This window comes from Diospyros lotus, chromosome 3 (assembly GCF_014633365.1).
Source record: "Diospyros lotus cultivar Yz01 chromosome 3, ASM1463336v1, whole genome shotgun sequence".
Taxonomy (NCBI): domain Eukaryota; kingdom Viridiplantae; phylum Streptophyta; class Magnoliopsida; order Ericales; family Ebenaceae; genus Diospyros; species Diospyros lotus.
The window spans coordinates 12,070,270-12,097,213 of NC_068340.1; the positions used below are offsets into that span (position 1 = coordinate 12,070,270).

The 26,944-nt window shown below is 29.8% G+C and overlaps 1 protein-coding gene across 1 annotated transcript; it reads left to right on the forward strand.

Annotated features, from left to right (window-relative positions):
• The first annotated feature begins 21,796 nt into the window (after nt 1-21,796).
• LOC127796556 (40S ribosomal protein S27-2) lies at nt 21,797-22,839 on the forward strand. Its single transcript, XM_052328741.1, has 4 exons — nt 21,797-21,936; nt 22,061-22,162; nt 22,294-22,322; nt 22,476-22,839. The coding sequence occupies exons 1-4, from the start codon at nt 21,934-21,936 to the stop codon at nt 22,600-22,602; spliced, it is 261 nt and encodes an 86-aa protein (XP_052184701.1). The 5' UTR covers nt 21,797-21,933; the 3' UTR covers nt 22,603-22,839.
• Nucleotides 22,840-26,944: the final 4,105 nt, after the last annotated feature.

Consider the following 26,944-nt stretch of genomic DNA (forward strand, 5'->3'; position numbering starts at 1 on the left):
ATTAAATGTTGCAACGCGTGATGGAAGGCTAGTGACTCGGGTCAAGATTTTGTAGATGTTGAGGTTAGCCACGAGTAAATGGTAGGAATAAACCCCACTCAAGGTACGTACTCAACGTCTAGGTTGATCTTGGCGTTTGCGCCCCTATTAGTGTTAGCTTGCGGCCCTGATGGAAGATATGATATAAGTGAGAGGCTAGATGCATGATAAATGGTTATAGATTGTTAAGGATGTGCTTGGGTGGTTTCATGGTAGCAAAAATGATTGCCAGTAGAAAGCTATAATAGGAAGTGTTATGTGAGCCAATAAGCAAAAGTTTGATATTAGAACCCTCCTAAGGGAATTTGCGGTCAATAAGGACTCCCAAATGGGAATTCGGTGGGCAAGGTGTATAATGGTGCTAGCCAAATTAGGGTCAACCTTATAGTTGAAGTGAGTAATAAGACGATTTGGAAGTCATTAGTGCTGTGGGAAAATTGAGGTTGATAGTTGACTCGGTACAAAAAAAAAAGCGAGACCTTGAGGATGATTTAGTGACGCAAGATGCCCAGTGAGATACTGGAAAATGATGATATGGAATGTTCCAGAAGTGATGTTGAGTAATTTCATGAGAGTTACGAGTGTGTCTTGAGGAGTTGATGTGAGCGCGAATTTCGAGGACGAAATTCTAATAAGGAGGGGAGAAATGTAGCATCTCAAAAATTTGGAGACAAGTAAAAATAATTAATTTGGATATTGTGGATATCTTAGAATATTTAGGAATTTTGAGAAATATTTATTTATGATATTTAAAAAAAAAAAAAGGAAATTAAGGTGATTAACTAAATTAATTGAAAGTAGTTATGAAAATAATAAAATAAAATATAGTAATAACAATAATAATAATAATAGTAATAATAAGAAAGTAAATCAAATTAACTTAAATTAAATTAATTGCTTACTATATATATATATATATTTATATGTGTGTATGCATGGCGTGGCCTTGTCTTGGCCATGTCTTTTTATGGCTTTAATGCCATTGAGTTGAGTGCAATGAGATAAGCTTGGGCACTAAAGTGGGAAGAGCAGCGCGCGGGGAAGGAAAGAAAGAAGAAGAAGAGGAAGAGGAAGAAGAAGAAGAAGAAGAAGAAAGGAAAGAAGAAAGGGAGGAGAAGAAGGAAAGAAAGAGGAAGAAGCAGCGCGAGCAGGGAGCAGCGGGCGCGGGGAGGAGGAGAAGAAAGGAAGAAGAAGAAGAAGAAAAGGAAGGAAAGGAAGAAAAGAGAGGAAAGAAAAGGAAATAAGGAAAAATAAAAGGATTTTGGAATTTTTGGCATTGGAAGTGATCAGGTACGTGGGTAAAAATTTGTAGAAGCATGATATGTGTAAATTATAAATTTTGCGCGATTAGAAATAATTAATTTACGTTCCGGATGTGTTATTTGTTAGGAAGTGATTTAATTCGCATCGGGAGCACAAGAGAGGCTGAAATCAACCATTTTCAGGCAAGCTCTTAACCCTCTTCTCACGTTATTTATTTCCCGTAAAAGTCTTTGAGGTTTCTTATACTCTAAACCCTCCCTCACCTTGACTCGGTTCTACGCATAAATAATAATAATCCGCGTAGTAACCATTTTACGACTTTTATTTTATTAATAAGTTTATTGTTAATGGGATAAGCTAAGTAATGATGTCATGGCGTCTTTTATTTCAACCGTCACGGAGCTTCGTATCGCTCCGCTTTCCTTGGGAATGATGCCGAACCCGTTGGGGTTAGGTTCTTAGAGAAATTGGTTATGGTTAGAATTAAGAAAATGTGTTAAAGAGTTTATTATGTATGTTGAGATGACTTTATGTGGATGAAAAGTAATAAGAATGGTATTACGATGTTATGTGGTTATGTACATGAGGAGTTATGAGTTATGGAAAAATGTTATGTAAAGTTAAGCTGGGAAGATATAAAGTCAATAATGTCAGTAAGTGTGTCTAAGGGTATGGGTACAAAGCCACTGACTGTTGACCGTGGGTCGTGGCAGTTGATGGCTGGATGTATGGGCGCCAGTCATCGGTTGTTACGATAAGCGCTAGACGGCCAGAAGAGCTGGTACTCCAGATTCCCGCCTTGGTTTGTGCATTTCATGATGTGTGTGCTACAAAGGGCTGGGTTGCATTCACGTGGGGACATGCTTTGTGTGTGATGGGATGTATGAGCATTTGCATGACCCGGTTGGTCCAAGAGCCAACTTGGGTACCCTAGATGAGCATATGCATTTAGAGCATGTCGCATGTGTGAATTCTTATGTGTGGGCGTAGCAGGGCCTGATGTTTGGTTTATGGGGGCCTTGTCATCACGTTTATGCTACGGAAGCCCTTGCATTTCTTATGTGTTGCATTGCATGGTTCTAATGTTACTGTTATTCTGGACGGGAGTACCGTGCCAGGTGTCGGGAGTACCGACTCATGTGAGCTTCGGCTCGGCTTAGATTTTAGCTCGGGGTTGGCCCGAGGGAAGATCAAGATCGCGGAAGTATATGATTATGTGATGTATGACATGATGAACACATGAGAATATGATGGGAATCAGGAAAAATATGTAACAAGTGTCAGGAAAAGACAAATGTTGAATGTCAGGAAAAGCCGACCATGTCAGGAAAAGGCTGGTCTAAGAGAATGATGATATGGTAGCCTATGTTAGGCTACAACAGGTTTGTATGTGGGACCCAGGTGCCAATGTTTGACTTATGTGGGCCCCTGGTTCCTTATGTGTAGTTTATTTTATGTTATGCATGTAGAAGTAAGGTACGTATAGCTCATGACATGGCGTGATTTAATTGACATGAATTGCATGGGGTGTCATGGGAAGAGTCCTATCCTAAACCCTCAGCCTTTCTTTCTAGAGCTTGCTGAGTCTCGCGACTCATGTTGTTTTACATCATTCCAGGTCAGCATATCCTGAGATCGCAGGTGTGTACATCGGGGTTTGGGTCCAGACCATCAAGTCATGGTAGCCAGTGCAGAGCTCTCCCAAACCTAGATCCTGGGTGTCATCGTGTCTTAATAAGGTTAATGTTTATGTTTTCAGAGTTTGTCGCATGCTATGTAAGCCCAGGTGGGCCCAAGTGATGAATGGTTGTAAAGATTATGATGAGATGTAATAATAAAGAAAAATTATGATTTCAAAAAGGGTTATATGTGTGTTGTAGGTGCGTCATTGTTCGATATCATTTTTATAATGACCCTCTCACGGATCCTCTTGATGCTCGGGGGCTCCGGGAGGCGGGCCGTTACATCATAAACAAGTTTAAAAGAGATCATAATAGACCTGAAAATTAATCGGTATAAAAAACGTTACAAAAAATGGGAAAATGTCTAAAATTTCGCAACTTTGTCTCTATTTGACTATTTCTATAGAAACTTTTTATGAGATTAATAATATCGTGTATTTGTTAAAGTTTTAGGAATTTTAAAAATGAGCAAAAGAGCTTGATGAGCAAAAGAGATATTTTAAAAATTAGAAATTGGGTAGGGATTTAATTTTTTATTTTTTATATATTTTTGGTATTTAAAAAAATATTATTAAATAAAAAATATAAGAAGAATAAGATTAGCGATGGAAAATATATAATAAAATATATAAAAAATAATTTATAGTGTTTAATATTCGATTCAAAATCTATAAAAAAATATCAACTTTAATATTCAAATCCTGATTTTGAACAAAGTAATTACACCACAAGTTTAAAACTTAAAAACATATAGGGCAATATTCTTTTTGAGAGAACTAAAATGTCAATTGTACAAATATAAAAATACGAGAGTATTAATCTTACTTATAATTTAATGGTTTAGTATATAAGGAGAAAAATAAATTTTGTTATGATGTTTAATGATTAATTAATAAATATATAAAATGACAATATTTGATTAATCAAGTATAATGTATTTATTGATTGTTAACCCACTAAAAATAATAACTAACATTTATTAATTCAATTAATATATATGTATTTTACAAGAAATTCTATAGTTAATTCGATTAATTTTTTTATATTTATATATATCCAAATCCAATTAAATGTGAATATAATATACGATATATTTTTATATAAATAAATGTTACGGAATCAAGTGTATATTATATTTTTATATACATTTTTATATAAAAATATATAAAACTAAATGTTGATCAAATGTGCTTAGCTTAATGGTAAAAAGGCTCTTCAAAATATAAAAATCTAAATATTATAGATTCGAATCCTCAAAAAATAATATTTTTTCTGAAATTGTAATATTTTGATATTTATTTACTTATTGACTTATTTATTTAAAAATTATACATATTGATATTCAATTTATTATATAAAAATTCATGTGGCTGTCAAAAGATTATTTTGACTATAATGTTAATATTTTTATAAAATTGATATTATTGAGTCATTTAATTTGAAGGAATAAAATATTATTTCTTTATATATATTTTATTTTATACATATTGTCATATTGCTAAATTTATATAATTAACTCTAATTATTAATTCAAATCATTTTATTCACGAGCTCATAGTCGAGCTTGCTCGCGAGCTCATTTCAAAGTCAATTCGTGAACTTGATCATGAGCCAACTCGTTAGCTTTGTTTACAAGCCCATTTGTGGAGCCAGCTCGCAAGTTGATTCACGAGCTTACAAACGAGTTAGCTAACGAGCTGAGTATTGGGTTCTCAAGTTTGGCTTGTTTAACTATTCGAACTTTAAATCCAATCTCAAATTTGGCTCATTTATGAATTGAGTTGAACACAAACGAGCTTTTTTTGAGTCGAACGTCGAGCAGTTCGCGAGCAGCTCGACTTATTTATAGCATTATGAGTAATTATGTGATATAATTCTTGTATTCGAGTAAAATTCTAAATTACTCGAGTAATGCTCTTGCTAGATAAGCATTGTATCAATTTTAATTAAGGTATGATATTTTAATAAAGTATATCATGTTTGTAATTGAGTCAACATAAGCTATATAATAGATAATCGATTACAAATCTTAGTGCATTCGAGTAAAAATCAAATATACTTGATTAAATAGACTTTTGTATTCGAGTAAAGATAGTCTTTCTGATTTTCTTTTCAAATTGATCAAAATCAACTTTTCTCTTTTTCTTGAAATTTCTTTAATTTTCTAGAATCATTTCAAGTTTATTTTTAGCCTTAACTAATTTTTCCAAAGATTATTTCAAATCCATATTTTATTTATGAAGATTATCTTTTTCATCGCTTAAGATTTTCTTTTCATCATTCTAATAATCTTTTTCCTTTTTCATTGAAATGACTTATTCTTCAAGAGACTTAATTTTCTTTTTAAGCAAATTCTTTTTAAAACTAACTTCTTCAAAATCTTCTATTAGTTCATTAAATGCATCACATAACTCATCTAATGTAAATTTAAAACTAGAGAGGTTATAAATGTTGGATGATATCTCATCATCTTTCTTGGCTATGAGATAAAGATTGACCACTTCTTGGTCACTTGGCCCTCGGTCGATGAGTTTTCATCACTCCATGCTTTCTTTTTCCTTTTCTTTGAGTTTTTCTTCAAGAAAGGACATTCTATCCTTATATAACCAAGTTTCTTACACTCAAAATATTGAATTTCATTAATGGCACCTTTTTTATGATATTTATCTTTCTTGAAGTTTTTTCTTTAGTTGAATTTACCTATCTATTAAATTTATTTATTAATAGGGCAATATCCTCGTTATCACTATAAGACTTTCATCTTGATCTTTATCTATTTTGAAAGCTGCATTTTTCATTTTCTTTTAATCTTCTCATACATCTCTTTTTAGCATAATTTCGTGAGTCATTAAAGAACCTAGTAAAATATCAAAAGAAAAGGTATTTAAATCCTTAACTTCAGTAATGTCATTCCAGTTAAGTGATAGTGTCATTGAACAGAGTAAACATTTTTTTTATGGTCTTATTCTCTTTTATAGAAAACAACTCATAATCATGAGTTAATAAATTAATTTTGTTTCTTTTGTCTGTTTTGTACCTTCATGTGTCACTTCTAATTTATCTCATACTTCTTTAACAATTTTGCATGTTGAAATTGATGGATATAAACTCTTAAGACCAATTCTTAGTGACACAAAAGGACTAGATCTTGTAATTCTTTAATTATCAATAAAATGACAAGTTTATATTTTTAATTTAAATTGTAATATAGTTTAAATTAAAAATATATATCCATTGGTATAATAAGGAATAGATACCATCCTTAAATATTAAGGATATGAGTAACGGTTAATTCACGATTCATTATACTATAAACAAATTCCTAGCTACGAGTTCATATTGTAAATAATAGCAACTCGTAAAAGTTATCACATCGTCGTCCTCCTTATTCTATATGATATATGAAAGAAAGATGAGTAGGTGTTCGTTACATGAACGATTTCACAGAACGAGACTATTAGTATCGAATCACATGAGTTCTTACTCACGAGTCAATGATTCAATATTAACTGTATATGTGTGACTAGTCCTTAGATCTGAGATGGCATAGATACCTGTGCATTGGTGGATTAGGAAATCAATGATGCTATTGTTCTAATCAAGAACAATTATACATATCTATGTGCCTAATTGTAGGCAACCCCGCCCGGATATCCCAACCGCCCGGTCTATCCGAACGAGAGCGCCTACATGAGAGAAGAGAAACAAACACAAGACAAAAATACCCTGGCATGCATACATACAAAAAATACAACAGCGGAAGCAAAATAATATACATGCACGCCTACAAGTACCCTGCTGGAACAGCAGTCAAGGAGTATATAAAAATATACAGACACCTGTGCCAACGATAAAAGATACAAGGAACAACCGGGCACAGTAAAAAATGAGAGTCAGAACTCTTAACAAAACATCAGAGAAAACGAGGGCAGCTAACTGTACACCCTACCGACACGGCTGGCTGCTAGGTGGTACGGTCCTCGCCCTCGACTTTAGCCTTACCCTTACCTGGAATGATGGAAAGCAAGGTGAGTCGCAAGACTCAGCAAGTTTATATAATAAAGAAGGCTGTAAACGAAACAGAAGAGAAGATCACCCCAAATATAAACCCACATGTACACACAAGTCATGTGACGCAACAACGCAACAGTGCCGCATAATAAAACATATACCGGTCCTTAGGGCCCACATAGAACACCTGGCACCCAAGTCCCATACCAACCTGCCGCTGCCCTAAAAGGCAACATAAATCACCACAAACCTGTGCGCACTGTCCCGGGTCGGTACTCCCGTCACCCGTATCCCTGCCGGTACTCCCGACAGCCGAGCCAAAGGCTCCCTCGGAACGGTACTCCCGTCCGAGAACTAATAACTACCAGTAACCATGCAATGCATATAAAATGCAAGGCGTAATGAGCACCAACGTGATACAAGGCGCCCATACATCCAGGCATCAAGCCATGCTCCGCCCACGTAGTAAATCACACGCGATGCATATGCCCGTGCTGGATGCAACCTGACCAATCTAAAATGTCTGTGATCAAGCATAACCAAATCATGATGATCCCATCATGCAGCCCGAACCCATGTGCATACCAAATCATGCAACAAAAATGAAATAATCAGGCATGCTATAATCACATAACGGTAGAATAGGTTAACAGTGCCTGACACCGGTCAGCGGTTAGTGACCAGGGGAGACCATCTGACGGCCTAAAATAGACCATACAACAGTTTCACCGTCACTGAACGGCTAACCCTTGCCCCCACTGCCCAACCGCTCTAGCCAATAAATAACCGAAAATCCATAATAATACCCGACAGCTAAGAACCTAGCCCCGGGCGAGTACAACATCATTCTCATAGGATTGGGGGTGATACAAACCCCCGTAGGCAACCAACGATTAATACCCTCGAAACCAGGTTAATAAATTAAATTATTAAACACACCGTTTAAATTTCATAATTTATTAACAGCCAAATCTAACGAAGGGAGGCCAAATAAATTGACATCGAAAGAATCGACAATGAGGGTATATAGAACTTGCCTTTCCGGAGATAACCTTAGGCTCAGTTTGACCAAACACGGTCAAAGTTATACCAACTGCAATATTCCATTTATTGACAAAATTAATAAAATTGGGCTCCAAATAAAATTTCAACCGCAGAGAATATTAATTACTAGTTTAATTACATACCTGGATAATTAAATCAGGGATTAAACGGAGTTTAATCCAATTTTTGAAGCTCAAAATTCTCAATTTCTCCCAGGAGCTGCTGCTGCTTTTCTGCAATTTTCCTTACTGCTTGCTGTTCAAATTCACGCCCGAAATCGGGCAAAATTCGGCCTTAAATTGGCCAAAATGAGTGGCCAGCGCGCGGCCACGTGGCAGCGCTGGGGCGGCCACCGCCTTCACCCCGAAACGACGTCGTTTTGGGGTGCTTGGCTGATTAAAAATCAGCTCTCGCGCACAGCTGCCCCCCCCGCGTTTCTGTCCCGCGACCGCCTGCCTTGCACGCGCGCCCGCGACCACCCGCGCCACACGCCTCATTCAACCTATATATGATTTAACTTATATTTATTATAACTTTTTCCCTCTTCCGCGATTCACGCCAGCACCCCTAAACTTTCATTATATACACAAACGCCCCCTATAATAATTACAGAAATGCCCGAACTTTCTAAAAATCACACAAATTAATTAATTTTAATTTTTTTTAAAATCCCAGAAATTCCTAAAATAACAAAATTAATTATCATAACTTCTTATTTCCATAAAATCATATAATTAAATTTTTATTTAATCCCAACAACTTATTTTAATAATTCTTTTAAATCCAATTACCCCAAAATTAATTTAATTACCATATACGGGCGTTACACTAATCTAATGGTACATAAGGTATGTATACATCAGACATTGAATCTATCATCTCGGGGTTTGCGAGGAGGATATTATATAGGATATAATAATCACTTGACGATAAATCCTTGGTTGAATTATTATGACAATGGAAAATGTATTCCATGAGTTGTGTCATATTAATCAAGTATGATTTTGAATTTGGTTATATGACAATATTGAGAGATTTGACACACTGTCTATGATTTCGTATCTTATCGAAATATAGGATGACAAAGGGACTGTATTGCCCAGAATTGTTGCAAAAGGTTCACTATACCCGCTTCACATTAAATTAGGTAGTCATAACATATTGTTAAATATCACTCATGATTTAAGAGAATTAATAAGAGAATATTATTATTGTCAATTTAATTGTGAACCTAGAAAGTCCAACCAAAGAAGAAATCACTTTACAATATGAGAAGGGTAAATTAGTAATATTAGGAATAATAAAGTAATTTTATTATGAATAAAATTACTAATATTATTCAAAATTAGATTAGGATTTAATGTTAGAATATTAAATCCTAAACCAAATACGCCCTAGGTTTGTGTGGGTTCCTTATAAATAGGATCATAACACATAACTCTAGTAATTAGAAATTCTTACCCGAAATTCTCTTGGATCAAAGGTGATTTTATTGTGGATCGACTTAGCATCCTACACATGGAAGATTATACGGCAGGTGAATACATGCAACAATCAAATTATGTTAAAAGGTATTTATCTATTTTCCTTCTTGTTTAATAGATCATACAATCAAAAAACGTGATACCTAAAAATTAAATTTTTTGCTACGTATAATCAGATCTAAACTAACAATGTGCCACGATTGAACTCTTTGGGGCTTAGTGCACAAAACAATGTGTCATTACTTTGGCATTGATGTCAACTGTAATACTCAAGATTTTTAAGTTCAAATATTTAAGAAAATATGACATTTCAAGTGATTATGAAAGTCTTGAGATAAAAGTGGAGTTTTTAAACCAAGGACAAAATCGTAAATATTGAAATTTAGATAAAAGTATAAGAGAAATTCTATTCACAGCGAGGGTTTTACTCTTTGCAGCCTTTTCTCACCAATTTTTTTTTTTTCATTTTTCATAAATCCTATTTTATCCTTCTATCACCCCACCACGTCATCTTCCTCATAGTCACTCCATCTCTCTTTCTCTCTCATTATATCAATTTCTTTCACTCTCACACCCATGTCTCCATTTCTCTCTCTCAATCAATATATATATACAAACACACATAAAGATAATTTATTATAATAAAATAAAATTAAAAAATATAAATAAATATCTGTATTTTAAATAATTATAAATTAACTAATCTTAAATTTTAAATTATCGTGAGTTAAATTTTTGATACTCAAAAATATTTAAAATTAATTAATTTATCTTATTAAATTACTTAAAGATACATATACTTAAAATTAGTTATTCAATCAACTAATTTAATAAAATATATATTTTTAAAAAATAATTGAATTTATTTAAAGATATATGTATCTTTTTAAAAGAATTAACTAATTTATTTGTTAAATAAATTCAACTAATAAGATAAATGTATCTTTTTAAAAAGAATTTATTTATTTATATTTTTTTACTTTTTATAATAAAAAAATTAATTTAAAATAAAAAACAAAAACAAAAACAAAAACTTCCCCCAAAAGCTAGCTTTTGGGAAACATTGGGAAACCTTTTAATAGTTGAAAAAATATTTTAAAAAATTAGCTATTTTATTTTATTAAATTATTTAAAAATACATATACTTAAAATTAGTTATTTAATCAACTAATATAATAAGATATATATTTTTAAAAAATAGTTGAATTTATTTAAAGATATATGTATCTTTTTAAAAATAATTTATTAAATAAATTCAAATAATTTATTTTTTAAAAAATTAACTAATTTAATTTATTTAAAGATGGATGTATCTTTTTAAAAGAATTAACTAATTTATTTATTAAATAAATTCAACTAATAAGATATATGTATCTTTTTAAAAAGAATTTATTTATTTATATTTTTTATTTTTTATAATAAAAAAATTAATTAAAAAAACAAAAAAAAACAAAAAACAAAAACTTCCCCAAAAGTCACCTTTCGGGAAACATTGGGTTCTTTCGAGGGAACCTTTTTATAGTCAAAAAATATTTAAAAAAATTAGTTATTTTATTTTATTAAATTATTTAAAAATACATATATTTAAAATTAGTTATTCAATCAACTAATTTAATGACATATATATCTTTAAAAATTAATTGAATTTATTTAAAGATATATGTATCTTTTTTAAAATAATTTATTAAATAAATTCAACTAATTTATTTTTTTAAAAAATTAACTAATTGAATTTATTTAAAGATAGATGTATCTTTTTAAAAGAATTAACTAATTTATTTATTAAATAAATTCAACTAATAAGATATATGTATCTTTTTAAAAAAAAATTATTTAGTTGTATTTTTTATTTTATTTTATTATAATAAAAAAAGTAATTAAAAAAAAAAAATTCCCCGAAAGCTGGATACATATTGAATTTATTTAATAAATAAATTAGTTAATTCTTTTAAAAAGATACATCCATCTTTAAATAAATTCAATTAATTAATTTTTATAAAAAATAAATTAGTTGAATTTATTTAATAAATTATTTTTAAAAAGATACATATATCTTTAAATAAATTTAATTAATTTTTAAAGATATATATTTCATTAAATTAGTTGATTGAATAACTAATTTTAAGTATATGTATTTTTAAATAATTTAATAAAATAAAATAGCTAATTTTTTTAAATATTTTTTTACTATGAAAAGGTTCCCCCGAAAGCCAGCTTTCGGGGAACCCAATGTTTCCCGAAAGGTGGCTTTTGGGGTAGTTTTTTTTTTTTTTTTTTTAAATTAATTTTTTATTATAAAAAATAAAAAATATAAATAAATAAATTCTTTTTAAAAAGATACATATATCTTATTAGTTGAATTTATTTAATAAATAAATTAGTTAATTCCTTCAAAAAGATACATCCATTTTAAATAAATTAAATTAGTTAATTTTTTAAAAAATAAATTAGTTGAATTTATTTAATAAATTATTTTTAAAAAGATACATATATCTTTAAATAAATTTAATTAATTTTTAAAGATATATATTTCATTAAATTAGTTGATTGAATAACTAATTTTAAGTATATGTATTTTTAAATAATTTAATAAAATAAAATAACTAATTTTTTTAAATATTTTTTTACTATGAAAAGGTTCCCCCGAAAGCCAGCTTTCGGGGAACCCAATGTTTCCCGAAAGGTGGCTTTTGGGGTAGTTTTTTTTTTTTTTTTTTTTTAAATTAATTTTTTATTATAAAAAATAAAAAATATAAATAAATAAATTCTTTTTAAAAAGATACATATATCTTATTAGTTGAATTTATTTAATAAATAAATTAGTTAATTCCTTCAAAAAGATACATCCATTTTAAATAAATTAAATTAGTTAATTTTTTAAAAAATAAATTATTTGAATTTATTTAATAAATTATTTTAAAAAAGATACATATATCTTTAAATAAATTCAACTATTTTTTAAAAATATATATCTTATTAAATTACATGATTAAATAACTAATTTTAAGTATATATATTTTTAAATAATTTAATAAAATAAAATAACTAAATTTTTAAAATATTTTTTTTGATTATTAAAAGGTTCCCCGAAAGCTGGCTTTCGGGGAACCCAATGTTTCCCAAAAGCTGGCTTTTGGGGAAGGTTTTGTTTTTGTTTTTTTTTTTTAATTAATTTTTTCATTATAAAAAGTAAAAAAATATAAATAAATAAATTCTTTTTAAAAAGATACATATATCTTTAAATAAATTCAACTATTTTTTAAAAATATATATATTATTAAATTACTTGATTAAATAACTAATTTTAAGTATATATATTTTTAAATAATTTAATAAAATAAAATAACTAAGTTTTTAAAATATTTTTTTTGATTATTAAAAGGTTCCCCAAAAGCCAACTTTCGGGGAACCCAATGTTTCCCAAAAGCTGGCTTTTGGGGGAAGGTTTTGTTTTCGTTTTTTTTTTTTTAAATTAATTTTTTTATTATAAAAAGTAAGAAAATATAAATAAATAAATTCTTTTTAAAAAGATACATTTATCTTATTAGTTGAATTTATTTAACAAATAAATTAGTTAATTCTTTTAAAAAAATACATATATCTTTAAATAAATTCAATTATTTTTTAAAAATATATATTTTATTAAATTAGTTGATTGAATAACTAATTTTAAGTATATGTATCTTTAAGTAATTTAATAAGATAAATTAATTAATTTTAAATATTTTTGAGTATCAAAAATTTAACTCACGATAATTTAAAATTTAAGATTAGTTAATTTATAATTATTTAAAATACAGATATTTATTTATATTTTTTAATTTTATTTTATTATAATAAATTATCTTTATGTGTGTTTGTATATATATATTGATTGAGAGAGAGAAATGGAGAGATGGGTGTGAGAGTGAAAGAAATTGATATAATGAGAGAGAAAGAGAGATGGAGTGACTATGAGGAAGATGACGTGGTGGGGTGATAGAAGGGTAAAATAGGATTTATGAAAAATGAAAAAAAAAAATTTGGTGAAAAAAGGCTGCAAAGAGTAAAACTCTCGCTGTGAATAGAATTTCTCAAAGTATAATTTACCTAAAACTTTGGGGTATTAGCGTAATAAATCTTTTCTCCAATGACATAAGTGCAATTAAAAAAATGACCTAGGGACCAAGTTGAAAGAGGTCTAAATACAATTACCTGAAAAGTTCGGGTCAATGTGTAATTCTTGAAACCTTTTTCCTATGGGCATTTGGAAGATTCAGGAAAAACCCCATAATTAGGGGTGTTCAAAAAAACTGGTGCACTGCGGAAACTGGCCAGACCAAATCGAACTAGACCGAACCGGTCAGTTGTTTTTATTTTTTTTTGCGGTAGAAAACGGTTTGCATCCTGTCCAAACCACACGATTTGCGGTTTAGACAGTTGGCGGTTCGGTTTTAAACCGAACCGCCCAAGAAAATAATAAAAAAATTATTATTATAAAAATCTAATAATCGGCAGCCCCCTCCTATTTATTTTTTACATTATTTTGTCTTTATTTTTTACTCCTATTTTTTTTTTTATCATTGATTGTCTTTATTTACCAATATTTGTGTCTTTATTTACCATTTTTAAATATCATTTTTAGTGATTTTAAGTAGAATTTCAAACCACGGTAAACCGCACTAAACTAGACCGCAAATGCGGTATGGTTTGGTGCGGTTTGGCCACAGCCAAACCAGATCGCAGTTTGGTTTAGTTAGAAAACTGCACCAGCGGTTTGGCGTGCTGAAAATGATTCAAGCTGGCCAAACCGCACCACGCACACCTCTACTCATAATGACCTTGGAGGTAAGGATAAAGTCTCATGATGACTTTAGAGATAAAGATGAGGCCTTATAAAGAATTTAGAGATAATGATAAAACCTCATGATGACTTTAAGGTTAAGGATGAAGTCTCATGATGACTTTAGAAATAAGATTTGATTGGATAAGATTTGATATGATTATTATAAAATCCTAACATTATAAATAGCGTGTTCATGGCCAAGGATTTTCTCATTCAAAGTTGAGATAAATTCGTGTTGGACGAGAGTGATTCAAGCTTAGTGAATAGAAGGCTTTTGTTCTTAAAGAAAAAGAAACATGTAAAGCACACACGAGGCATCACACTCACAAAGCACTTGGGTAGCGCGTGAGGGCATGTGAGGAGGTGGTTTGGCCAAAAGACTTGAGAATTTACACGAAAATCGAGGTTGTGCACGAGAATCAAGGTGATCTGAATTTCGTTCAAGGTAGGTGTTCTTACTTAAAAACTTGATTTATTGTGAGTGGTTCTACCCTAAATATTTGGTTTTGATTCTACCTAAACTTGATTTAATTATATGTAAAGGGTTTTGTTGTATGTGAATGGTTTTAACCTATGATGGTTGTTTTCATGTGGGAAGTTCGTCCTAAAATGTTTTGCGATAAATTGTGTACATGAAATGTTAGTTTTATATGATGCATCGATTCATGGTATGTGGCATTGGCATGTGTTTATGTTGTCCATGTGGGATGTGGAATGTCAACCTATAATGTGGCACTTGAATGATAGAACTAGGGAAGCGTGACAAGGGACCTTGTGGCTGGGGCTGAAAGTAGACACCACCCCAAATAGGCCTAAGTGCCAGACTGCGAGTGGACATCACCTTAGGTGCCTTTGAGTGATAGTATTGTTTCTGAGGTGGATGTGGATTCCTAAGGATAGTGTTGATCATCTTCTGGTCAGGGTTTATGTTGACGTGATCCGAAAGCTTTTGAGGTGAAATGTAATCCCTGACATGATTGTGGGGTAATTTCCTGGGTTCTTGAATTGATGTTGACCATTTCGTGTTAGAAGTGATAACGATGGTTTTCCGTTGTGTTAAGGAAAGACGTTGATAATGCTCTCTTAAGCTAAGACTATGTTGTGCCAATGTATCGATGTAATTGTGTTGCCTTTAGGAAGATTACATTTTTCCCGATTAGGGTTAAGTGCTGTGTGGGATTTTCTTGAGCTGTGATATGTCGGTTTATTTCATATCTTACATACATTCATGAAATTGTTTAGAACTCTCACTTAGATGATTTAGCATTTTATTTGGATTTTGTTCTTGGAATATTCAAACGTTCTAGGTGAAGACAGCGACACCAAAGGAAAAGGAATTATCGAGGGATGACAGTTATTTGTACATGGTTCATAGTATGACTTTTGATTTATAATGTATTTTAATTTGATCATGTCATGTTAAAACGATGGTACGACTTTCATGTTATGAATAAAGTTATTTCGGTTGTGTCTATTTGAGGTTTCGATCTAACTTCCACATTTATGATGATGTTACCTGTCTGATATGCTGAGAAGGTATAATAGGATTGTCGAAAATTGATTGTCTGTTGGAATGATTTATGTTATATATTTATGGAGAAACAAATATTTATATTTCTGAAATCCTAAGTCATTTAATGCTTGGGAAAAATGGGACGTTACATCAAGTGTCCTTCTTTCCTCATTAATCCAATATTTAATTTTCTCAACTTAAAGTAAGAAAACTCATTCCATTATAATCTGCAGAATATTAGTATATTACATAAGGAAACATAAAATTCTTTTCTTCTAATACCTATAATTAGATCAACAAAAAAGAAGGGGTAAAAAAAAAAAAAAAGGGTCAAGAAGAGCTTTGACCTTAAGCTTGCATTGATCCAAAAAGATGTGTCATTTGTAGATCTTCCTTAGGTGGTTAATTAAACTTGAAATACAAGGAAACCTGTTCTGATAATAATTGTTAAGATTGCTCAAGTATGTCACCACACACCAAGAAAATGGCGAATTGGGTATTGTAAAAATTGAATTAAGATTTGCAAAGTTTTTGCTTGAAATGAGGTTTTAGTGCAGTAAAATAGTAAATGTAAAATGATATTTGCAAAGCTTGAAAAATTTAAAGCAATAATGAAATCAACACAAAAGATTTATAGTGGTTCGACTCAATCGGCCTACTCCACTCGGCATTCAATTGAATAATTGAAGTTGTGGAGCTTGATACAACAATTGAAGAATTGGAGATTGAAGATTGAATTAAAAAAGGATGAGGCACACAATAAGGAATTAAGAGGTGGCTTAGAGGCCACCATTTGTTGTAAACCGAGAGGCCTCTCGGTTCTTGTTGTGTTTTTTGATCCCTAAATGTTCTTCAAACCTTGAGAGCCTCCCTCAAAGCCAACAAACTCTCTTAGGTAAAATGCAAAAGGTTGATAAAGAGAAAATGGTGAATCGAGTGGCCTCTCAATTATGGCAGAGAGGCCTCTCAATTCTTGTTATATTCTTGTGACCATAAAGCTTTTTCAAACCCCAGGAGCCTTTCTTGAAGCCAATGGATCCTCCCAGGGTAAAAAACAAAAGCATATGAGAAGTGTCAAGTGTTGAACCAAGTGGCCTCTCGATTGTGGCTAAGAGGCCTTTCAGTTCTTAGTGTCTTCGCAACAACAAATGATTTTTCAACCCCCGGGAGCCTTCCTCGATGTCAACAAACCCTTTGGGGCATTCCTCAATTCAAATATTCCAATATAATAGTTGATTGTCTGTAAAGAATTATAATTCTAGCTTACTCTGATACTCAAACCTTATTTTTGCGCTCAAGCACTCGAAAACTGACTTAAGCATCAGAGGATTTGTGCGGGAACAACCTCCTGCACCTCTTACTATTTGTTTGTTTTGGTAAGACATTCAGTTCTCAAGGTCACTCGGTTCCCAAAGCCACCTGGTTCTCAAGGCCACTTTATTCTCAAGGCCACTTGGTTCTTAAAGGCCTCTCAGTTCTTTGAGACTTCTTGGTTATTTGAGGTCTTTCGATTTTTTTAAGTTTCTCATTCATTAGCAAGCAATTGCTCATCGGCATCAACAAGTCATCATCTCACGAGACCTTTTGATCATTTGCCACGAGGCCTCTTAATTATTTGCCACAAGGCCTACTAATCATTTGCCTCAAGGTCTCCTGATCATCCTTGTCGAAGAACGTTAAGATTACTTTTCCCCCCTCATAAATCTGTTGTTGTATCTTGGTAACAATAACATAAAAATTGAAAATAAATATCAAAATGAATGACAAAACATAAACATCTCATCAAAATCTTGTTGGAATATAATCTGTATTTGACTAGGATAATATGCACATTAACAATAAAACGGAAACACAACTATTCAATGAAAGGAGATTTGGAAAAAGAATATAGAACCAAATTGAAGTGAGGTATGTCAAAGAAAATCTCCTTAAGACATATTTGGCCCCCTCAATGGTGCTAAATGATCAATAGACATTTGTCTCCCAAGATATAACACTTCTTCCAAAAATTAATATAGCACAATACTAACTTTGACGAGTGAAACCAAACTTGATAGTACTCTACTTCTAAACTTGACCGAAAGAGATTAGAATCTCTTGTACTTGAATATAATAGAAAATTATGAAAGTATGTTGGAGAAAGAATGTAAAAAATCAATAACTTGAATTGATTTTTGATGGAGATAATGGAATACGAGGGGTCCTATTTATAGTTCTTAAGTGTCCAATTGTGAAATGTCATGTTGTTTAACCCGGTTTAATTTGGATATTCAAATTGCATCATTTCATATTTAGATGTGACTTGACGGTCTAGATTGCATCATCTAGCGAAAGTACATATCTCTTCCCTTGCACATTTCACATCCAAATGGACATGTCCACTCATCTGAACAAATATGTCCATTCATCAGCGCCCCAAATGAACAGTCATGTCCAATTTTGAAGATTTTTCCAATTCACATATTTAAGATCCATTAATTCCAACAAATCTCTTACATTTGTCGATACTAACATCCAAATCTTCTGCAACATCAACATGGTTTTCACTTTGATTATGCAAACTTTGGGCCCCATTTTTCACATCAAGATTGCGATCAATTCCACCAGAGTAAGAGTTTCACACACAATCAATTATGTATATTGTAAATGAATCCCTAAAGTTGATTATCTCTTGTGCATAGTTTTAACAACACAATCAATTTTCTCCACAGGCTTGCTTTCTTACACAAAACGTTCCCATAACTGATGGCATCAAGTCTACTAAGTAATTTATTTCTCTCAAGTCGAGAGATCCTAAAGAATAAATAATTTTGTTTCCACACTTATAAAACAATTGCTTTCATCTTGCATAACCATGGCCCTCCATTACCAGCTTAAATACAAACAACAACATATTTTAAAAAAACTCCCCCCATAACCTTAAAAGTCCTTCTTCTACCAAGCAATTAAGCTCATTTACTTTCAGGTTGGTTCACTTACTTTTGTTTTTCTATTTTATTTTGGTGGGTTTTCAGTTATCTAGTCTGTCTTGTGCTTATTTAGAGGCAAAAACTCCAGGCTTCATTGTTGAAATAACAAGATTATTATGAGAGCATAGAGAACAGTCTCTTGAAAGATTGAGCCATTAAGCAACTTTGAAAATGATCTGTTTGAAAACATAAACACACATAAACAATTATTTATCAGTAAAGTTTGAAGATTGCATCATAAACTATAAAAATGCTCATCTAAGTCATTTTCAAGTTCAATTGTAAAAAAAGTAAGATTGTGCACATTTGTTGGGCTGTTTTTAATTTTTTTAAATAGTGAAAACTTGTTTATTTTTATATTTTTAAAAATATAATTTAAAAAATAAAAAAATTATAAAAAATTAAAATAATAAAAAATTATTTTGGCTATTTTTATTATAAACAAGCTAAAAATTTTTAAAATGAAGAAAATTCTACGGATAAAAAAAATGCATTTTCAATAATCTTAACCACAAAATTAAAAATAAATTTAAAATTGAAAATTGAAATATATCCTAAAATAGTCACAAGAGATAAAAGGGACACGAGAAATATACATCCCACACGAAAAGGGAACTATTCATTTTGTATGGCAAGAGGCCATAAAGAAACAAATAAATAAATAAATAAATAAATATTGAAGAATCAAAGGATAAAACATTAAAAAAAAATGATATTGTTCTTTCATATATTTGTACTCCTTGTAGCGGTGGCAGCAACATATATGCTGAGTGCATATTGTAATAAACCAGAAAGCATAAGTAGTTTGGATCTAAGTTGTATAGAAATAAAAATAGAAAATAAAAAATTGATAGAATATGAAATGAAAATAGAAAAATAATATTTTTCTAAAAAATAAAAAATTAAAATGTGGGGAAATACGTAAATAAAAAAAAACATAGAATTTTTTAATTTTTAATATGTAAATTTATAAAAAAAATATTTATTCAATCTAAAAATAAACATAAATTCTATAATACATTCAAAAAAAATTTGAAAATAAATTTTGAAAAAAAAAATTAAAAAATTTATGTTCAAATTAGACACGGAATTTTTTCTATCTCTAACCTTTTTGATAAAAATGCATTTTCAAATTGAAGACACATTTTTAATATTTTTTTTGATATTATAAAACTACCTTGAAATGTTTTTGAAATTACTAAAAGGATCAATAAATGTTTTTTTGATATTTTAATACAAAAAATATTTTAAAAATACTGAAATGACACCTCCAAAGTATTTCTATGCGTCATAAGTTTGGATTCAAACCTTTTGGACACGTTAATGAAAGTGGACAAATCCATTTGAGCCACTTTTATTCGAGTCATATGGTCATAATCTCAAGTGGCAAGTACTTAGTTTGGCTTTCAACTTGGTGATTTTCATTTTTCTAGAAGACATTTTTTTGCAATGTTATAGTTTAGATGAGATGTGATGTAATTTTTCTTTGAAATTTTGTGCTCATAATACCATGTTTAATTGCACTTTGTTATTGCATTGATTGAGTTACATTTTTACTATAGATTGGCCAACCTATTCATGAGTTTACTATGTTGGATGGCTCAATATATTTAAGGGGCTTCATAGGATAAGGGTCATAGGTAGATTTAGGAATTTAGAATCTAGAGATTGAAAATCAGGAAGTCAGGAACGGTATTTGTAAATGTATTAGGTCAATTAAAAAAAATTAATTGAAGGGAAGGATACGATGGATTTAGGTATTAGGTCAATTAAAAAAAAAATTATTTGGACCAGAGCTTGGTTTGATGCATTATATTTAAATTGGGGTTTGAGAAGCACGGGTTGGTTAAAAAAATACGAGCTGATAATTTAAAAATTAAAAAAAAATTAATTTACATAGATTTGGATTGAAACTAACACAGGCTGAATCCCAGTCCAACCCTTCCTTAGATCCACCTCTACTAAGAGCTAACTTCATATATATAACAAGATTTTGTTGCTCAACTCCGAGCAATATATTTAACTATATATGTATACTTAGGATGACAGTTCTTATGTGATTTCCAGTGTTCGTGCTCTTAATTATGTTAAAGGAAATAAATTATAGGTGTGAGATTTCACCTCACTGTGAAGGGTGATGATCGAATTTACGACCTACTGAACTGACACTAACATATTACTTGCTCGACCTATGTCCTGAGATAACTATATATGCATACTTGTTATTTATACAAGTTGCAATATTTAAACATTGACATTATGAAAATTGCAAAATTAGCCTTTTAGGAGAAACAAATTCAAGAAATATGAATAAAAAAAAGAAAAGAAAAGAAAAAAAAATCCTAAAAATCACACAAACGCCAACAAGTACACCATTAATACACCAACCACATATCCAAAAAGTGATTTTTAAGAACATAAAATAAAGCTATAAGTGTCATCGCCATAGTGTTATTTACTGGATTTGTAATTTACTTAATGGACGACTTTCACTTTATATGTTTGTTTTTAATAATTTTTTAGTTTAAATTGTTTTATTTATGTTTATCTAAATTATTTTTTTAATTTTATTTAATTATTTTAAAAATGAAAAATAAAATTACTAATTGTTACAGGGGCATATGCAAGAAGCTAAATAAAATTACTAATTACTAATTAATTGGTAAAAAATCATAAATTCAAATCTTATTAACATAATTAATTTATAGACATATATAAAAGATATTAATTTAATGGATTAGTTATTGAAAAAATAAACCCATTTTGAAATTAATATAAAATTCATTTAAAAACTAAAATTAGAATAAGTATAAACAAAACCAAAGAATAAAAATAGTTCCTTTGCTATTTTTATTTTTTATTTAAATATTACCCAAATCAGTAATGTAAATGGACGATTATACCCTGGGTGCCCTAGATTAATGAAAGGCTCAGATCTACGGCTTACGGTGATCTGACGGCCAGCAATTTTCTGAAGACCATATATAATCATCGCTTGTTGCCCTATCGGTATTGAACTGCCCTCTCTTCTCTCGGCCTTGACAGGGTTTCCTGGCTGCTGCTTGTGCGGTTCTACGAGTTCTGTCTTGCTAGCTTGTCGAAGATGGTGAGTCGAATTGTTCTTTCCTTCCGTACTTCAATTTTATCCTAGTAGGTTTACGGCGTTTTGTTTGATTTGGTTCTTGGGTTTTAGATTAATGTGTGAATCTATGAAATTTGTGTGCGTTCAGGTTCTTCCGAACGATATTGATTTGCTCAATCCTCCGGCCGACCTCGAGAAGAGGAAGCACAAGCTTAAGCGTCTCGTGCAGTCGCCCAACTCTTTCTTCATGGTATTCGTCCCCCCTTTGACGTGTTTCTGTTTTCTTTTTTAGCATTTAGCTGTAAGATCTGTAATGATTTATGTGGACGCGTTCGTACGTGACTGACATACTTTCTTCTTCTTTTCTTAATCTCTCTGTAGGATGTTAAGTGCCAAGGCTGCTTCAACATGTAAGTGGTGTATTCGTTTATCTATTTTGGTTGTTTTACTATTAATCTACAGGTTATTCAAATACTGGTAGCCTTTATTCTTCATCTCTTTGATCTGTTAAAACTCCAAAACTCACTTTAATAATATATATATATATATATATACATCTGCAGAACTACGGTTTTTAGTCACTCGCAAACGGTTGTGGTATGTGGGAACTGCCAGACCGTGTTGTGTCAGCCAACTGGTGGGCGTGCCAGACTGACGGAGGGCTGCTCTTTCAGAAGAAAGGGCGATTGATTATGATCGTGATGGAGTCAGATTCCGTTTTTCCGCTGCCTTTGTAAATGGCAGAATTGAGTTACTTGAGATGGGTTCAGTTATGATATGAAGCGTTTATGTTTTTGATTCAGTCTTTAGTGGTTTGAAGACATGTTTTTATCTATAGACTACATCTTCTCCCTGATGTTCTTCTTTTACGTTAAAGTGTAATTCGGGGATTGCATATCAACTTAATACAACTAAACATTGTTTTAATTTTCTTGTTCCTGTTATCCTATTTTTCTAGCTTTTAGGTTTCTGAGTTGACACGACTCGCTGTTACTGTGTCAATATTTTCAGCATGGTGTGAGTTGACACCCCTTCTGATCTAATGGGTACCCTTGATTTCTGGAATTTATGTCAACAATTCAAGCTCTTATTTTGAATTCGTGGCTGTGTAATGGCTTTGGGACTTCCCATGTTAAGAGTGAGCTAGTCACGCAAATCAAGATTTGGTGGATTTTCTTTGGTTTAGATTTGGTGCATTTGTAGTTTGTGAATTATTTTTTATGGTAATAGGTTTTATTTCAGTACTAGTTATTTTAATGGATCAAGCGAATGATTTTGAAATGTGAACATATGATCACATTGTCAGAGGCCAGGAGGAAAATGTCTCTGTTGATTTAGTGATTGTAATGACAATCTAATTACTCAATCGTGAGAAGGGTATAGGGTATGTGTTCGATGGGAAAATATGTTTCAACAAATTAGGCTTGGTGTTTTGTTATCTTTAATGTGAATTGAAGTATATCTCTAAATTTTGCATTTGGGGCTGCTGAGTTTTTGATAGTTGAAGTACACCTCTGAAGTTTGCATTTGGAGTTTCCGAGTTTATAGTTCTTACTTGTTCCATCATTATATTTTGCATGATACCATGAATTGACTAGCCATAACCATGTGTCTGTAGTCCATGGCTTTTTTGCTTGTTGATCGTGTTCATCATCAATGCTTTGCTTGCACAGTTATCTTAATCTAGCCATAGTCACCAACGCATGATGTGTGTTCTTTTGGTACCTTGCGCCATTAACATGTTTAGTGAAATCCTTGAGATGAATATTTATATTGTAGCCATAAGTGTCATCATTTTGGATTTTGGATTTTGTATAGCTGTCTATACCCCCTTAGTATAAATTAGGTTTGCTGTCGTGTTGAATACCATGCTACTCCACTGACAAGGTGTCAGTTAGGATCTGTAAACCCCTTGGTACCGGACAAAGTTTGGGGATTCCAGTGGCTTTCCAAGTCCGGAACTTTGATGTCTCAACTGAATTAGTTTCTCAATCACTGCCCCTTGGTATTCCATTATTGCATTTAATATGGAACCCTTTTGTTAATACGTTGCACTGGATTTGAGGATATTGTAAACTTCAATGGTATAGTATTGCCATTGTTTGCTGATGAATAAATGATTTATATGGACATGTTACTCAATTTTTATGGCTTTCAGTTATTACAAGTGCTTTGGCCCCCTTTTTTTTAGGGGTGGGGATGGGTTCCTCTCTGTAAGCCCTCTGGTGGTAACAGTATTATAATTTTTTTGGGGGTCGGGTATTTCTTTTTTCTTTTGTTTTTTTTTATTGGTTGTTTCCTCCGTTTTGGCTAATTAGTTAAGGAAAATTCTATTCATAGCGAAGGTTTTACTCTTTGCAGTCTTTTTTTGCCAAAATTTTTCATCAATTTTTAAAAATTTTATTTTACCCTTCTGCACTCCATCATATCATTTTTTTTCTTTTTTTTTTTCTCTGCAAGCAGTCACTCCATCTCTCATTCTCTCTATTATACCCATTTTTTTCTCACTCATTTTTCTACCTTTCTCTCCACGAGCATACATACGAATATGTATATATATATACAAACACACACAGATAATTTATTATAATAAAATAAAATTAAAAAATATAAATAAATAAATTATTTTTAAATTTGTATTTTAAATAATTATAAATTAATTAATTATAAATATTTTAACTAATTTTAAATTTTAAATTATCGTGAGTTAAATTTTGGATACTCAAAAAAATTTAAAATTAATTAATTTATCTTATTAAATTAATTAAAAATACATAAACTTAAAATTAATTATTCAATTAACTAATTTAATAATATATATCTTTAAAAATTAGTTGAATTTATTGGAAGATATATGTATCAATAATTAATTTATTTATTTATATTTTATATTTTTTAATTTATTTTATTATAATTAAAATTTAATTAAAATTAAAAAAAAAACTTATCAAAAACCAATTTTCGAAAACAGTGGGTTACCCAAAAGCTGATTTTCGGGAAACATTTTAATTGTAAAAAATAAATTAAAATTAGTTATTTTATTTTATTAAATTATTTAAAAATACATATATTTAAAATTAGTTATTCAATCAACTAATTTAATAAGATATATATTTTTAAAAATTAGTTAAATTTATTTAAAGATATATGTATCTTTTTAAAAATAATTTATTAAATAAATTCAATTAATTTATTTTTAAAAAGAATAAACTAATTTAATTTATTTAAAGATAGATGTATCTTTTTAAAAGAATTAACTAATTTATTTATTAAATAAATTCAATTAATAAGATATATGTATATTTTTTAAAAAAATTTATTTATTTATATTTTTTATTTTTTTATTTTATTATAATAAAAAAATTAATTAAAATTAAAAAAAAAACTTCTCAAAAGTCAACTTTCAAGAAACAGTGGGTTCCCAAAAGCTGGCTTTCGGGGAATATTTTAATTGTAAAAAATAAATTAAAATTAGTTATTTTATTTTATTAAATTACTTAAAAATACATATATTTAAAATTAGTTATTTGATCAACTAATTTAATAAGATATATATCTTTAAAAATTAGTTGAATTTATTTAAAGATATATGTATCTTTTTAAAAATAATTTATTAAATAAATTTAACTAATTTATTTTTAAAAAAATTAACTAATTTAATTTATTTAAAGATGGATGTATTTTTTTAAAAGAATTAATTAATTTATTTATTAAATAAATCCAACTAATAAGATATATGTATCTTTTTAAAAAGAATTTATTTATTTGTATTTTTTATTTTATTTTATTATAATAAAAAAATAATTAAAATAAAAAAAATTCCCCGAAAGCTGGCTTTCGGGCGTTCCCCGACCCCTAGCTTTCGGGGAACGCTGGCGTTCCCGACCCCCAACTTTCAGGGAATGCTGGGTTCCCCGAAAGCTAGAGATCGGGAAACGCTGGATTCCCTAAAAACTAGCTTTCGGGGGCATTTTTGACCCCCAGCTTTTAGGAAATGCTGGGTTTCCCGAAAGCTGGAGGTCGGAGCACACTGGGTTCCCCGAAAGCTGGCTTTCGGGGAAGTTTTTTTTTTTAATTACTTTTTTTATTATAATAAAATAAAATAAAAAATACAAATAAATAAATTCTTTTTAAATAAATTTATTTAATAAATAAATTAGTTAATTCTTTTAAAAAGATACATCCATCTTTAAATAAATTAAATTAGTTAATTTTTTTAAAAATAAATTAGTTAAATTTATTTAATAAATTATTTTTAAAAAGATACATATATCTTTAAATAAATTCAATTAATTTTTAAAAATATATATCTTATTAAATTAGTTGATTGAATAACTAATTTTAAATATATGTATTTTTAAGTAATTTAATAAAATAAAATAACTAATTTTAATTTTTTTTTGACTATCAAATTGTTTCCCGAAAGCCAGCTTTCGGGGAACCCAATGTTTCCCGAAAGTTGGCTTTTGGGGAATTTTTTTTTATTTTAATTAATTTTTTATTATAATAAAATAAAATAAAAAATATAAATAAATAAATTCTTTTTAAAAAGATACATATATCTTATTAGTTGAATTTATTTAATAAATAAATTAGTTAATTCTTTTAAAAAGATACATCTATCTTTAAATAAATTAAATTAGTTAATTCTTTTTAAAAATAAATTAGTTGAATTTATTTAATAAATTATTTTTAAAAAGATACATATATCTTTAAATAAATTCAACTAATTTTTAAAGATATATATCTTATTAAATTAGTTGATTGAATAGCTAATTTTAAGTATATGTATCTTTAAGTAATTTAATAAGATAAATTAACTAATTTTAAATTTTTTTGAGCATCAAAAATTTAACTCACGATAATTTAAAATTAGTTAAAAAATTTATAATTAGTTAATTTATAATTATTTAAAATATAGATATTTAAAAATAATTTATTTATTTATATTTTTTTAATTTTATTTTATTATAATAAATTATATGTGTGTGTGTTTGTATATATATATTCATATTTGTGTGTGTGCCCATTG

What these genes read in the sequence shown, in the direction of transcription:
- LOC127796556 (XM_052328741.1), top strand. An exon ending in CGCCCAACTCTTTCTTCATG is followed by an intron (nt 22,163 to 22,293) that starts GTATTCGTCCCC and finishes ATCTCTCTGTAG; the next exon opens with GATGTTAAGTGCCAAGGCTG. An exon ending in TGCCAAGGCTGCTTCAACAT is followed by an intron (nt 22,323 to 22,475) that starts GTAAGTGGTGTA and finishes ATACATCTGCAG; the next exon opens with AACTACGGTTTTTAGTCACT.